At 36.3% G+C, this 11,283-nt stretch overlaps 3 protein-coding genes across 6 annotated transcripts in view; 2 read left to right on the top strand and 1 right to left on the bottom strand.

Annotated features, from left to right (window-relative positions):
• Positions 346-3,207, top strand: LOC104741316 (uncharacterized protein At1g24485-like). 3 transcript variants are annotated; one of them, XM_019235691.1, is made up of 5 exons: positions 346-788; positions 905-1,430; positions 1,727-2,358; positions 2,642-2,798; positions 2,944-3,207. In XM_019235691.1, the coding sequence occupies exons 1-5, from the start codon at positions 680-682 to the stop codon at positions 3,101-3,103; spliced, it is 1,584 nt and encodes a 527-aa protein (XP_019091236.1). In that variant the 5' UTR covers positions 346-679; the 3' UTR covers positions 3,104-3,207. The 3 variants fall into 3 exon arrangements, with proteins under 3 accessions (XP_019091236.1, XP_010460451.1, XP_010460450.1); XM_010462149.1 differs by having other exon boundaries at positions 2,645-2,794; positions 2,944-3,073; XM_010462148.1 differs by having other exon boundaries at positions 2,642-2,794; positions 2,944-3,073.
• On the top strand, positions 5,317-8,400 carry LOC104741315 (ALBINO3-like protein 1, chloroplastic). The gene is made up of 10 exons (XM_010462147.2): positions 5,317-5,836; positions 5,937-6,047; positions 6,141-6,215; positions 6,428-6,488; positions 6,612-6,685; positions 6,775-6,879; positions 7,076-7,183; positions 7,283-7,386; positions 7,460-7,690; positions 7,770-8,400. Exons 1-10 carry the CDS (start codon positions 5,474-5,476, stop codon positions 8,068-8,070), a joined length of 1,533 nt encoding a protein of 510 aa, XP_010460449.1. The 5' UTR covers positions 5,317-5,473; the 3' UTR covers positions 8,071-8,400.
• Positions 8,453-11,283, bottom strand: part of LOC104741314 (T-complex protein 1 subunit epsilon) — a 4,282-nt gene continuing 1,451 nt past the window's right edge. The window contains exons 2-10 of one of the 2 annotated variants that reach the window (XM_010462145.2): positions 11,137-11,226; positions 10,426-10,744; positions 9,985-10,333; positions 9,718-9,850; positions 9,584-9,636; positions 9,382-9,484; positions 9,075-9,241; positions 8,863-8,976; positions 8,453-8,784 (exon numbers count right to left, since the gene is read on the bottom strand). In XM_010462145.2, the coding sequence (XP_010460447.1) occupies positions 8,614-8,784; positions 8,863-8,976; positions 9,075-9,241; positions 9,382-9,484; positions 9,584-9,636; positions 9,718-9,850; positions 9,985-10,333; positions 10,426-10,744; positions 11,137-11,226 (1,499 nt within the window). In that variant the 3' untranslated portion in view covers positions 8,453-8,613. The remainder of the gene's footprint in view (positions 8,785-8,862; positions 8,977-9,074; positions 9,242-9,381; positions 9,485-9,583; positions 9,637-9,717; positions 9,851-9,984; positions 10,334-10,425; positions 10,745-11,136; positions 11,227-11,283) is intronic. The other variant, XM_010462146.2, reaches the window with a different exon arrangement.

Below are 11,283 nucleotides of genomic sequence, written 5' to 3'. Positions count from 1 at the left end.
AAACGGTTAAACAAGTTTTAATTTGAAGTCAAATATATTAAGGTAGACTTTTTAAGTAAGATTTAAGTACGGATTTGTTATAAAATGCCATTTAGTGCCAATACTCAAAGAAAGTGTTATTATACTGTTTGTTTTTATACTAGCATAAAAAGCTGCCGAACAAATTATTGTAACTAATTGCCAACGTTGTTGGTTTAGTCGGTACCACATCACGTATGATTGACCCCTTCGACGACGGACAACTCATCGAACGTCTATGACCTAACGAACTAAGTCAACCACTCTATATATAATCACTTTGAACATTCCTTTACCAACAATTGGATTTTAGAACCTGGTCTTACTTTGTTGTCATCGAATTATTTCGTCTACAAAAATGTGCCATTTTGTGTCATTACCTCGATCCACGTTTTGATCATATCAAATATAGATATTGTATCTTTTAATTATACATAGTGTTTGCTTTCTAAAGACATTTTGGTAACGCAAATAAAAAATTGCCATGACTATGAAAAATATTATATTCGGGATTCCGAATTATGTTACTTTCTATTCTACGCAGGAATGTATTAGATCAATTGGAAAGGTTTATGGGGGTTTCTAATGTTTTCTTTAGAATCTAGGGGTAAAAAGAATAATACCTTCCACTAATATAGAGCATGCACGTATAAATAAGCGCATGAAAATACACTTTTGTCTCTCGGTTATGGAAGAATCAAACATGGCTCAAGCTTCTTTTATTTGCCTTCTCCTCAGTTTTTCCATCATATTTCTTTCGAATGCAGCCGGTTAGTTATTAAACTTACGTTATACTTCCGATTTTTTTTTTTGGACAATTGGTATTTTCTAGTGTTCTTCAACTTACGTTATACTTCTGATTGAGTTTGTTGTGGATTGGTTTCAGACATAAGCATAGACTGTGGATCATCAAGTTCTCACGTTGACGCGGACAACAGAACGTGGGTGGGAGACACAGACTTCGTAAACACCGGTTTGACGTCTAAATATGCACCTTTAATCAAAACGGATGATTCTCTAACCACACTCCGGTATTTTCCTACGGGAGATACTAACTGTTACTCCAACATTCCGGTGGATAAAGGTGGGAAAGTGTTAGTTAGGACGAGATTCAACTACGGAGACTACAATAAAGAATCCAAGGCTCCGAGGTTCGATGTCGTTTATGATGGAAAACATAGAGATTCCGTCATCACAACGACATTCGTCGGCGGTACTCGATCGGAAGCGATATTTATTCCTGAGAGCGGGAATACCAGTGTTTGCTTTGTCCGTACGCTTTTGAACGAGCACCCTTTTGTGTCTACCATTGAAGTACGGAGGTTGGACGACTCTATGTATACCGATCTTGGTCCCAAGGAAGGTTTCATTCTCCAGCAAAGGACCGCCTACGGTGCCCAAGAATTAGTAAGGTAAACAATACATGTATAAATATGATCATAGGACTTTAATCTAGCGATTAACAATTTGTTTTATACAATATATAATTACTGGAAAATCAATTATATATCTGGCAAACAAAAATCAATTTTATATATATGGTGGGTAGAGACTAATATAACTTTTTCCTTACCTTCTTGATAAGAAAAAACAAAAAAATGAAAAAAAATGAAAAAAAAAAACATTTGCGTGAAGTATATGGTTAATTCCTTGTTAGTTTTTTTTGGATATAAGTACATGGTTAATTAGTAAGCTTACGTTTCTATAGGTCTCCGTTTGATCCTTATGATAGAATGTGGCAGCCGGCAACGGTTGCGGTCACACATCTAAAAAGTTCTGCCATTTCTATCAACACAACAGGGGCTGACAATAGACCACCAGAGATTGTTCTTCGGACATCTTGGTCAAAGAAGGACATGGCTTTCTATGATATAACCCTACCTTTTTCTGGACTAACATTTTACATTGTCATTTATTTCTCGGAACCACTAAGCCTTAGTTCCGACCAAAAGCGATCTTTTAACGTTTACTATGACAACAAGCAAGTGGGTCTAAATCTAATTGTGCCACCTTTCGGGGCAGTGATGCAAGCTTCTCTGAGGGGTGTGGTGACGAGTAGGCTTCCTTATCTGACATTTAAAGGTACACCGGACTCAAATTTGGACCCACTCATCAACGCTCTCGAGCTCTACGTTATTAGCAATAGTGGTGGAAACGGGACGAATTCAACAAGCACGAGCGGTGGAAGCAGCCCTAGCACTGGCGGTGGTGGTGGAAGCAGCCCTAGCACTGGCGGTGGCGGTGGAAGCAGCCCTAAGACTGGCGGCGGTGGTGGCAGCCCTAGCACTGGCGGTGGTAGTGGCAGCCCTAGCACTGGCGGAGGTGGTGGAGGCAAATCCGGTAATTATTATTTATTTTTACTTTTCAAATTATGGTCCCTTTAGAAAATGAAAAATCAAAAATATTTTTTCTTTTTACATGTGCATAAAGGGAAGTTAACTTTGGTTAATCGTGTTTTAAACAATTTTGTAGAGTGGAGAAATAAACCACATTGTCATTTTTAATTATGATCATGTTATGATCAATTGTTATCAAATGAATAGTATTCAAATAATTTAATGATTTTCATATGAGGTAACTGGTTCGAGTCTCCTAATATGTGAAAGTGTTTGTGTGTATGAAGAAGACTCTTCAGGGAAGTCCGAAGAGGAGAAAAGCAGCAACAGCTTAGCATTACCACTTGGTATTTCATTTCCGTCGTTGTTGGTTCTTGCAGCTAGTGGTTGGGGTGCCTGGAACTATTTCATCAAACCCAAGCGCCACCGCGAATCAGAATGTTTGTTTGTTTCCTCCTATTTTTTATTTAATTATTCATTAAATAAACCTTATTACTTGATCAAATAGAATTTATTTGCATTTTCTGGTATAATTTTTATTATAAATTATTGATTGATGTATAATAAAACTTTTAATTTATGGTTGCAGTACCGCTCAAACAGAATATAAACGTACAAGTGAATGTGGGAAACAACATGGGGAATGCAACAGTGAATACTGGGCAATGACGAACGACTTCTACAACATCTTGATCCCATCATCAACCCTCCTATCCCATATATGTTCTTTTTCTTTTTACTTTTCCTAATTTATTGATTATTAGAAGTGATTTTTTTTTAATTTGCAAACAAAATATTAAAAGGAAAAGGGGAGATTTGCTACAATAACCTACAATTTATTAGAAACAACTAAATAACCTATCAAGATTTTAAAATATTTGTATAGCACATTTTTACCTTATTACCCTTGCATATATTACTCATTTTTCTTCTTAACTACATAAATATTGTAAAAATCACACATACAATACTAAATATTCAGAAAATTATTTAAAAACAAAAATTTTAAAAAGGAAATAATTGAAAAACGAAAATTAATAAAGGAAATCATTTAATAAGGGAATCAAATGAAAATGGAAATATTTTTTAAAAGAAAAATCTTCAAAAATCCTTGGTAAATTTTTTGTAGACTTCAAAAAATATAATTTAACAGACTTATAGGTCTGCATAACTCTATAAATTTTGTTTAAGTCTTCGCATTTTTGGTAGACTTCAAAAATATATAGTCAGACTTATAATTACTCTGCAAAGAATCATAGACTTTTGTAAAGTCTTCGGATTTTCGGTAGACTTCAAAAATATAGTAAGCCGACTTATAGTTAGTCTGCGGAGATTCATATACTTCGATAAAGTCTACGCAATTTTGGTAGACTTCAAAAATATATTAAGGAGACTTATATTTAATCTGCGGAGTAATCTAGACTTTAGTTAAGTCTTCGCATTTTCAGTAGACTTCAAAAATATATTAAGCAGACTTATAGTTATTCTGCAGAGTATTCTAGACTTTTGTTAAGTTTTCATATTTTTGGTAGACTTCAAAAATATATTAAGCAGAGTAATCTAGACTTTTGTTAAGTCTTCTTATTTTCGGTAGACTTCAATAATATATTAAGCAGACTTACAGCTAATCTGCGAAGTTCTATAGACTTTTGGTTAAATCTTCGTATTTTCGGTAGACTTCAAGAATATATTAAGCAGACTTATAGATAGTCTGCGGAGTTCTATAGACTTTAGTTAAGTCTTCAAAAAATATTAAGCAGACTTATAGTTAGTCTGTGGAGTTATCTAGACTTTTGTTAAGTCTTCGTATTTTTGGTAGACTTCAAAAATTTATTAAGCAGATTTATAGTGAGTCTACGGAGATTCATAGACTTCAGTAAAGTATGGTGTATTGTAGCAGAACTCTAATATTAATTTTAGCAGACTTGTTTGGTAGTAATTTCAAAAAAATTTCTTAATAGCCATTGTATCCACCTCTCTTTTACCTTTCAGTGGTATTTTTGAAAATTATTAATGAAACGCAGTTAAAATATATTAATAGTAGTTTCAATCTAAACAAGAACAGAGAATTCTAGAAACATAATCGAAGGATATGGGTTCAGAATTAACAATAATTCAGCCAGAAATTCAATAAACTAATAAAAAAGAGAAAGACGTAAGAGATCTTATGTTATAGAAAATAAAGAAAGTCGATTCAAGGTTAATTCTATTACATTAGGTTTTAAACAATTAATATTTTTTCATAAATATTTATATATTGGAATTTAATTTTAATAATTTTATGAACCATATATTTTTTCCATTTGAAAAAAAGGTAAAGGACATTTTTGGTATTATGAAAAGTATTACACAAAAAGTAAGTTAGTCTGACAATAAAAATAAAAAGAGATTAGCATAACTAATCATTAACAAAAGTGGATTACCATAGGTAATTCTCTCAAAGGGAAAATGTTATTTACTATTTTTAGTATTTTCATCATCATATGTCTAACATAACTTAATTCATGAGATGTTTGATGCTCGCAACTAGTTTTTATTTTTCCTAATGTTTGGATATCTCTCATAGAATTCCTCCCAAAAAAAATTGTGGCACCACTAATTCTGAAGTAAACCAGTCGGAGCAACAATCGTTTGGCATTTTGGCAAAGATGAATGACAATGACATAAGAGTTGATTCGGTTGGAAGCAGTTAAAATATTTTGCTAAATTTGATCAATACATTAAATCATCCTCTAACTTTTTTTTTTTTTTTGAACGAAATACATTAAATCATCCTAAAATTGGATATTTCTTTCTTTTTGGGATCATAACTGAAAATTGAGAATTTTTATTAAAAAAAACATACTGTATTTCCCATAAAATTGACCTCCAAATGGCAAATGCCTATACTTTGTGTTTTTTTTTTATATATAAAAAATATATATACATATATATATATATAAGAAAATCAGAAAAACAAAGTTTTGTTTTGTTCCACTTCTCTCCCAGTCGGTCGCACTGAGACGCGAAGCTAAGAACACAAGTTACAACACAACACAACACAACAACAAAATCCAAATCCTTTCTTCTAAACCAAAAACCCTAAAAAACTCTCTCATACCTTCTTCGTCTCTCTAGAGATGATGATGGCTTCTTCCATATCCCTAAAGCCCGCGACGAGCCTTACCCTCTTATCTTCTTTCTCCACAGGCAAAGTCCTCCACTTCCGCCGCTCCCGTTTCACCCACTCACCGTCTTCGTCTTCCTCGTATCGTTATCGGACTCTCGTAGCTCAATTCGGGTTCAGACCAGGTTCGTTCCCTGACCCAGGTGACTCTCTCGATTTCATCAAGGACCATGCCGAGAATCTTCTCTACACGATCGCTGATGCCGCCGTTTCGTCCTCTGAAACCTTTGAATCTGTCGCTGGCACTACTAATTCTGCCACCAAGACCAATGATTGGTTCTCTGGTATAGCCAATTACATGGAAACTATTCTCAAGGTATTCAAAAAAGTTTTCTCTTTTTTACTTTCTTCTTCGTCTTTAGAAAGAATGAATTTTTTATGTGCTGTTTAAATTGGATTTGAATTGAATTTTGCAGGTTTTGAAAGATGGGTTATCAACTGTAAATGTTCCTTATTCATATGGTTTCGCTATCATTCTATTGACTGTGCTTGTGAAGGCTGCTACGTTCCCATTGACGAAAAAACAGGTTTTTTTACATTGATTTCTTCTATATAACTTGCTAAGACAAGACACAATTGTTAGTTGTTGTTATTGAAATGGTGGTTTTTTTTTTATATAGGTTGAATCTGCTATGGCTATGAAATCTTTGACGCCTCAAATTAAGGCTATTCAAGAACGGTACGCTGGTGATCAGGTGAAAACCCTTCGACACTGTCTTTTTTCCTCATGCCTTTCTATGTCATGTTACATCAATTTTTGAGTTGAGGGATGTAAGGAAAATGTAGGAGCAAGTGTATTGCTGCTATTGGTTCCATCATTGTGGATATTATTTAGCTTTAAGTCGATGAATGTAGTAGCCCTCTTATTAAAAAAATGAGCTTTCTGTTTTTGTGTTCATCGTTGCAGGAGAGAATTCAGCTTGAAACTGCCAGATTGTATAAACTTGCTGGAATAAATCCCCTTGCAGGTACAGTTTGTTGCTTCAGATTCTCATTTGTTTTTCCATTTGAGACAACTGTTTGAACATGTGATTTTTCCATTTGAGACAACATTTTTGGTTAAGCTATATTATTTTCATTTTATCTGTTAGGCAGCCTTCCCACACTAGCCACAATACCCGTCTGGATTGGGTTATATAGAGCCCTTTCAAACGTTGCGGATGAGGTACCTGGAACAAACTATGTTCTTTGTTTCTGTAAGTGCCTCGAGACTGTGTTCTGACAAGTTGTTGGATGCTTGGTTCTAACATTAAGGGGCTCTTAACGGAAGGATTTTTCTGGATTCCTTCTCTTGCTGGTCCAACAACTGTTGCTGCAAGACAAAATGGCAGTGGAATCTCATGGCTGTTCCCTTTCATTGTAAGTATCAATCTTGAAACTCGATAGTAAGTGGTGTAGATATTTCGAATATGGAATCTTACCTACACTCCTCCCTTTTGTTAACACTTTTATTAACTTTAATTTTTTAAGCATATAAAACTGATTGAAGAGGACTTGAAGGGAGAGTAGTCGGACCTCATTGCTGATGTCTACAAATGTCCATTTTATTTTTCAGGAGGGAAACCCACCTCTCGGATGGCCAGATACATTGGCATATCTCGTCTTACCTCTATTGCTCGTCTTCTCTCAGTACCTCTCCATTCAGATCATGCAGTCCTCGCAGGTATAGCATCTTCTGGAATATGTGATAGTCTTATTAGTAGTTTCCTCTAGCTTGAACAATTAGTTAACTAATTCAACCAATGACGAATCCTTTCCTCAGAGTAATGATCCAGCCATGAAGAGCTCACAAGCAGTGGCAAAGCTTCTTCCGCTGATGATTGGCTATTTTGCACTATCAGTTCCTTCTGGTTTAAGTCTTTATTGGTGAGCAGCAGCAACTAATTTTGTTTTTTTCCCGTGGGGTTTCAACTTCTTAGCTTGAAAAGTGCTTTTGTAGGTTGACCAACAACATTTTGAGTACTGCACAGCAAGTATGGCTTCAAAAATATGGTGGTGCCAAGAATCCGGTGGAGAAGTTCGCTAATTTGGTCACAAAGGAAGATAAAACTCAAAAAGTTGAGAAGTCGATTTCAGAAACGCTGGTTCAGAAGTCTGTTTCAGAAATGAAAATGCCAAGAGAGAAGGGTGGTGAAAAACTGACGCCAGAAGGGCCCAAGCCTGGTGAAAGGTACTAAATGTTACTGAAATGTGTCATCATTCGTTACTAGATACTCTGTTTTTTACTGACGCGTCCATGTGATTCCCAGGTTTAGGTTGCTCAAAGAGGAAGAAGCAAAGAGACGTCGAGAAAAAGAAGAGGCGAGGCTGAAAGCTGAAGCAGCTCTATTAAATCAGAATACGAACAAAGTACTAGAACAAGATGGAATATCTGATACAGCCGCTGTCCCTGAAGGAGATAAGGAAAACACCAAACTTTCTGCAGTGGAAGAAACAACTGATGGCACTGTCACTGTGAATGGGAAGCCATCCATTCAAAAGGACGAGACTACAAATGGGAAATTCGGCGTTGACCATGATATAGAACAACACCATTCTCATGAAACATAGAAGAGATAAACACTCCTCATCAAGACTCTTTGTTTTTGCGTTGAAAGACCAAACACAGGAAGAGGAATTGAGACTTGAATAAGACAAGAGGAACCATAGTATTCGGCCTTTTAATCCCCTCTGCAACAGTTCGGAGTTTATAGATCTCAAGAGTGGGAACATTGGTCTGTTTAAGGGTTAGAATTTGTGTACAATGACACTAGGGAATGGGTTTTTTAAGTCATAGAAACGTTGGTTCATTTGCCTTATATTTTTTATGTATACGCAGAACTACGTTTATCTTCACTGGTTTTGCTTTAATACGAATATAAAAGAAAAATCTGAACAACATTGCAAGACATGTGCTCATCTCTAGTCATTTGTGATCAAATTGACAAGAAAATGGGAGCAAGGAGAGTTTCAATCTCTAGGGCGATGTTCTTAAACAAAAATCTTGCAAAACTAAAGGGAAACAAAGGATAATGATGTTCAAGAGTGCCGAACGCTAACAGAAAAGCAAACAAAAACACCCAAGCCAAAGGGTTCTACAATGGTAACAACACATCAGTATTCAGAATTGGAGATGACGTCATCGATCTTCAGAATCATCTTGACGACTTGTGTTGCAAGCAGAATCTGCTGTTGTTTCCCGATCAATGTTTCAAACACATTTTGCTCCCTCATATCGTTTGTTCCCACGTCATTGCAATCTATCCCATAGAAGGGGATATTCTCCTGTTCACCAAAAGCCAAATTTTGTTGAGTCACCAAACAAGTCAATGGAAATGGATAATAAGCTTATCAGTCACTTACCTTAATTTGCTGAGATTTAACCGCAGAGAGTGTCTCAATGGGCTGTAATCCACTGTTCTCTGCAAGAGCCATAGGGACAGAGTCCAAAGCTTCTGCAAATGCTCTAATTGCATACTGCAAATAGGTAAAGTATTTATACATCAGCGTTAAGATTTTGTGAAACAAATGATTCACTTCAGAATCAAAGACAGAGAGAAAAAATAATCTTATACCTGCTCAACACCAGGGTATTTATCAGCAGCTGCATCAACTGCAAGTGAGCATGCGATTTCAGCTGCACCACCTCCATATACAATTGATTTGTTGCGGATGAGATTCCTAGCCACACACAGAGCATCGTGGATACTACGCTTCGTTTCTTCTATCATCATTTTGTTACCTAAACCATATCCCGTAACAAATTGTTAGAACAATCAATTATACAAGCACATTAGATTCCATACATAGCTGTTATCTCTCATCAGCTATTCAAATGTCAAAACAGAGTTGTTAATAATTATAAAAGAAAAAACTAAGTACCTCCACGGATGAAAACAGTGACAGCTTTTGAGTTCGCACAGTGCTCAATATACAGCATTCGTTCCTTTGTTGTGCCAAAGGATTTTTCACGAACCACACCGGCCTGAACATATCAGGAAATGTGGAGATTCAATGGTCTGTTTAAAACATATAACACATTCCATTCATTTTACTGGCAACACCTACTGAAAGTAAATAATACCTTCCCTAACTTCTCTGGTGTCAACTCCTGGAATCGTGGAACAATTCTACCGCCTACATAAAGGCAAATTATCTTATCAGCTCTGCATAACCGATAAAAACACTAGCAGTAAATGCTTTGAGTAATATAATTACCTGTGGCTATTGCAATAAGTTCTAATTCAACACCCCCGACCCATCTGACTGCAGGCAAATTCCTGTGCATCAATAGATGGTTTGCCTCATCATCGAATCCCCATTGGCAAATTACTAGTGTAGCACCAACATCCTGGAAATATTAAAACATAAGTATAATACATAAGAAATGCATTCCGGTACTAATCATTATTGTCAAAAGCACTTCTCCAGTGGCTCACTCAACATCCAAATGACAACAAAAAATATTTACATATTAAAACCTACCTTGCACTTCTGAACCATCTCATCGAAATATTGCTGCTCTTGTTTCCGCAAAGTCTCAAACTTCTCCACAGTGTCAATGTCCACCTTATGCTTAGTCTTAGGCTTCGGTGGCTCAAAGGGGCAAGTCAAAATGGCAATGTGCGCATCTTCAATATGCTTTGGCATTTGTGGATGACTCATGTCTTTGTCAATCAAAATTCCATATATAAGCTCGGTGTCCTCCAACTTTCCCCCGACTTTACCTTCTACTTTGATCAGATCTAAATTAACATCCCTCCTCTCTAAATCAGCAACCGCAAGAACCGCTTTAACAGCAATCTCAGCTAAGCTACGCTTGCATCGATTCACACTGCAGCAATGAGCAACAAGAAAAAGTTAGGACAATATCCTACAAACCAAAAAACCAAAATAAGCAGCAACTATATTGAAAAGGATTATTACATCTTCGAGGACAGAGTTGTCATGCATGTTTGAACGAGGGGCTCAAAATTATTAATGTCGAATTCAAACTTCTGAGCAATACGCTCCAAATGCTCAACTGCCACTCTAGAAGCCATTTCATATCCTTCAGCAATACGGATAGGATGAATTCCTCTATCTAATTGACGTTCAGCTTGCTCCAGCAATGCACCAGCCATGACAACAACACCTGTTGTACCATCACCAATTTCATAATCCTGACTCCGCGACAGTTCCACCATTAGCTTTGCAATCTGGTTGTCAACATCCATTTGCTCCAAGATAGTTGCACCATCGTTTGCTAGAGAACAACAAAACAACAGCTAGGTTATAAGCACGATACAGCATTAGTTAATCAAACAGAAAAACAAACCAAATGCTTCACATGAAAAAGTAGCAACTAGTGTTAACAATATCCGTATCTTTGCAAAACTGATAAGTTAAATGAGCTCCATGACCACAACACAGTATACATTAATCAAAATGCTCCGAACTGTGAGATTCAATAGCAATTTCACTGAACTAAGCAAGCTCACAGACATAGCGAATCGATTTTCATAAACCTAGATGGATCCATTTCTATCAAACTACTGCATCGACAGTAGTAAACTCTATTTCAAGCATACAAGAACGAAAACTAAACAAATCCAAAAAGCAGATATGAAGAAATCTAAAAAAAAGGGAGAAACGAACTGATAGTGATGTCTCCGTCAGGTCCCTGAAGCATTTTGTCCATTCCTTTAGGTCCAAGAGAAGAACGAAGGATCCGAGCCACGGCTTTACCAGCGGCAATATTGGCTTTCTGAGCATCGATGCCTCTGAGACGCGTCTTCTGATCTT

This window comes from Camelina sativa, chromosome 14 (assembly GCF_000633955.1).
Source record: "Camelina sativa cultivar DH55 chromosome 14, Cs, whole genome shotgun sequence".
NCBI lineage: Eukaryota > Viridiplantae > Streptophyta > Magnoliopsida > Brassicales > Brassicaceae > Camelina > Camelina sativa.
Note: the sequence above shows the minus strand (reverse complement) of the source record. Positions and strands in the feature narration are given on the sequence as shown.

What these genes read in the sequence shown, in the direction of transcription:
- LOC104741315 (XM_010462147.2), top strand. Translation starts at nt 5,474, where the DNA reads ATGATGATGGCTTCTTCCATATCCCTAAAGCCCGCGACGAGCCTTACC. An exon ending in AACGGTACGCTGGTGATCAG is followed by an intron (nt 6,216 to 6,427) that starts GTGAAAACCCTT and finishes TCATCGTTGCAG; the next exon opens with GAGAGAATTCAGCTTGAAAC. An exon ending in GGGCCCAAGCCTGGTGAAAG is followed by an intron (nt 7,691 to 7,769) that starts GTACTAAATGTT and finishes TGTGATTCCCAG; the next exon opens with GTTTAGGTTGCTCAAAGAGG.
- LOC104741316 (XM_019235691.1), top strand. Translation starts at nt 680, where the DNA reads ATGAAAATACACTTTTGTCTCTCGGTTATGGAAGAATCAAACATGGCT. An exon ending in GGTGCCCAAGAATTAGTAAG is followed by an intron (nt 1,431 to 1,726) that starts GTAAACAATACA and finishes ACGTTTCTATAG; the next exon opens with GTCTCCGTTTGATCCTTATG. An exon ending in CACCGCGAATCAGAATGTTT is followed by an intron (nt 2,799 to 2,943) that starts GTTTGTTTCCTC and finishes TTATGGTTGCAG; the next exon opens with TACCGCTCAAACAGAATATA.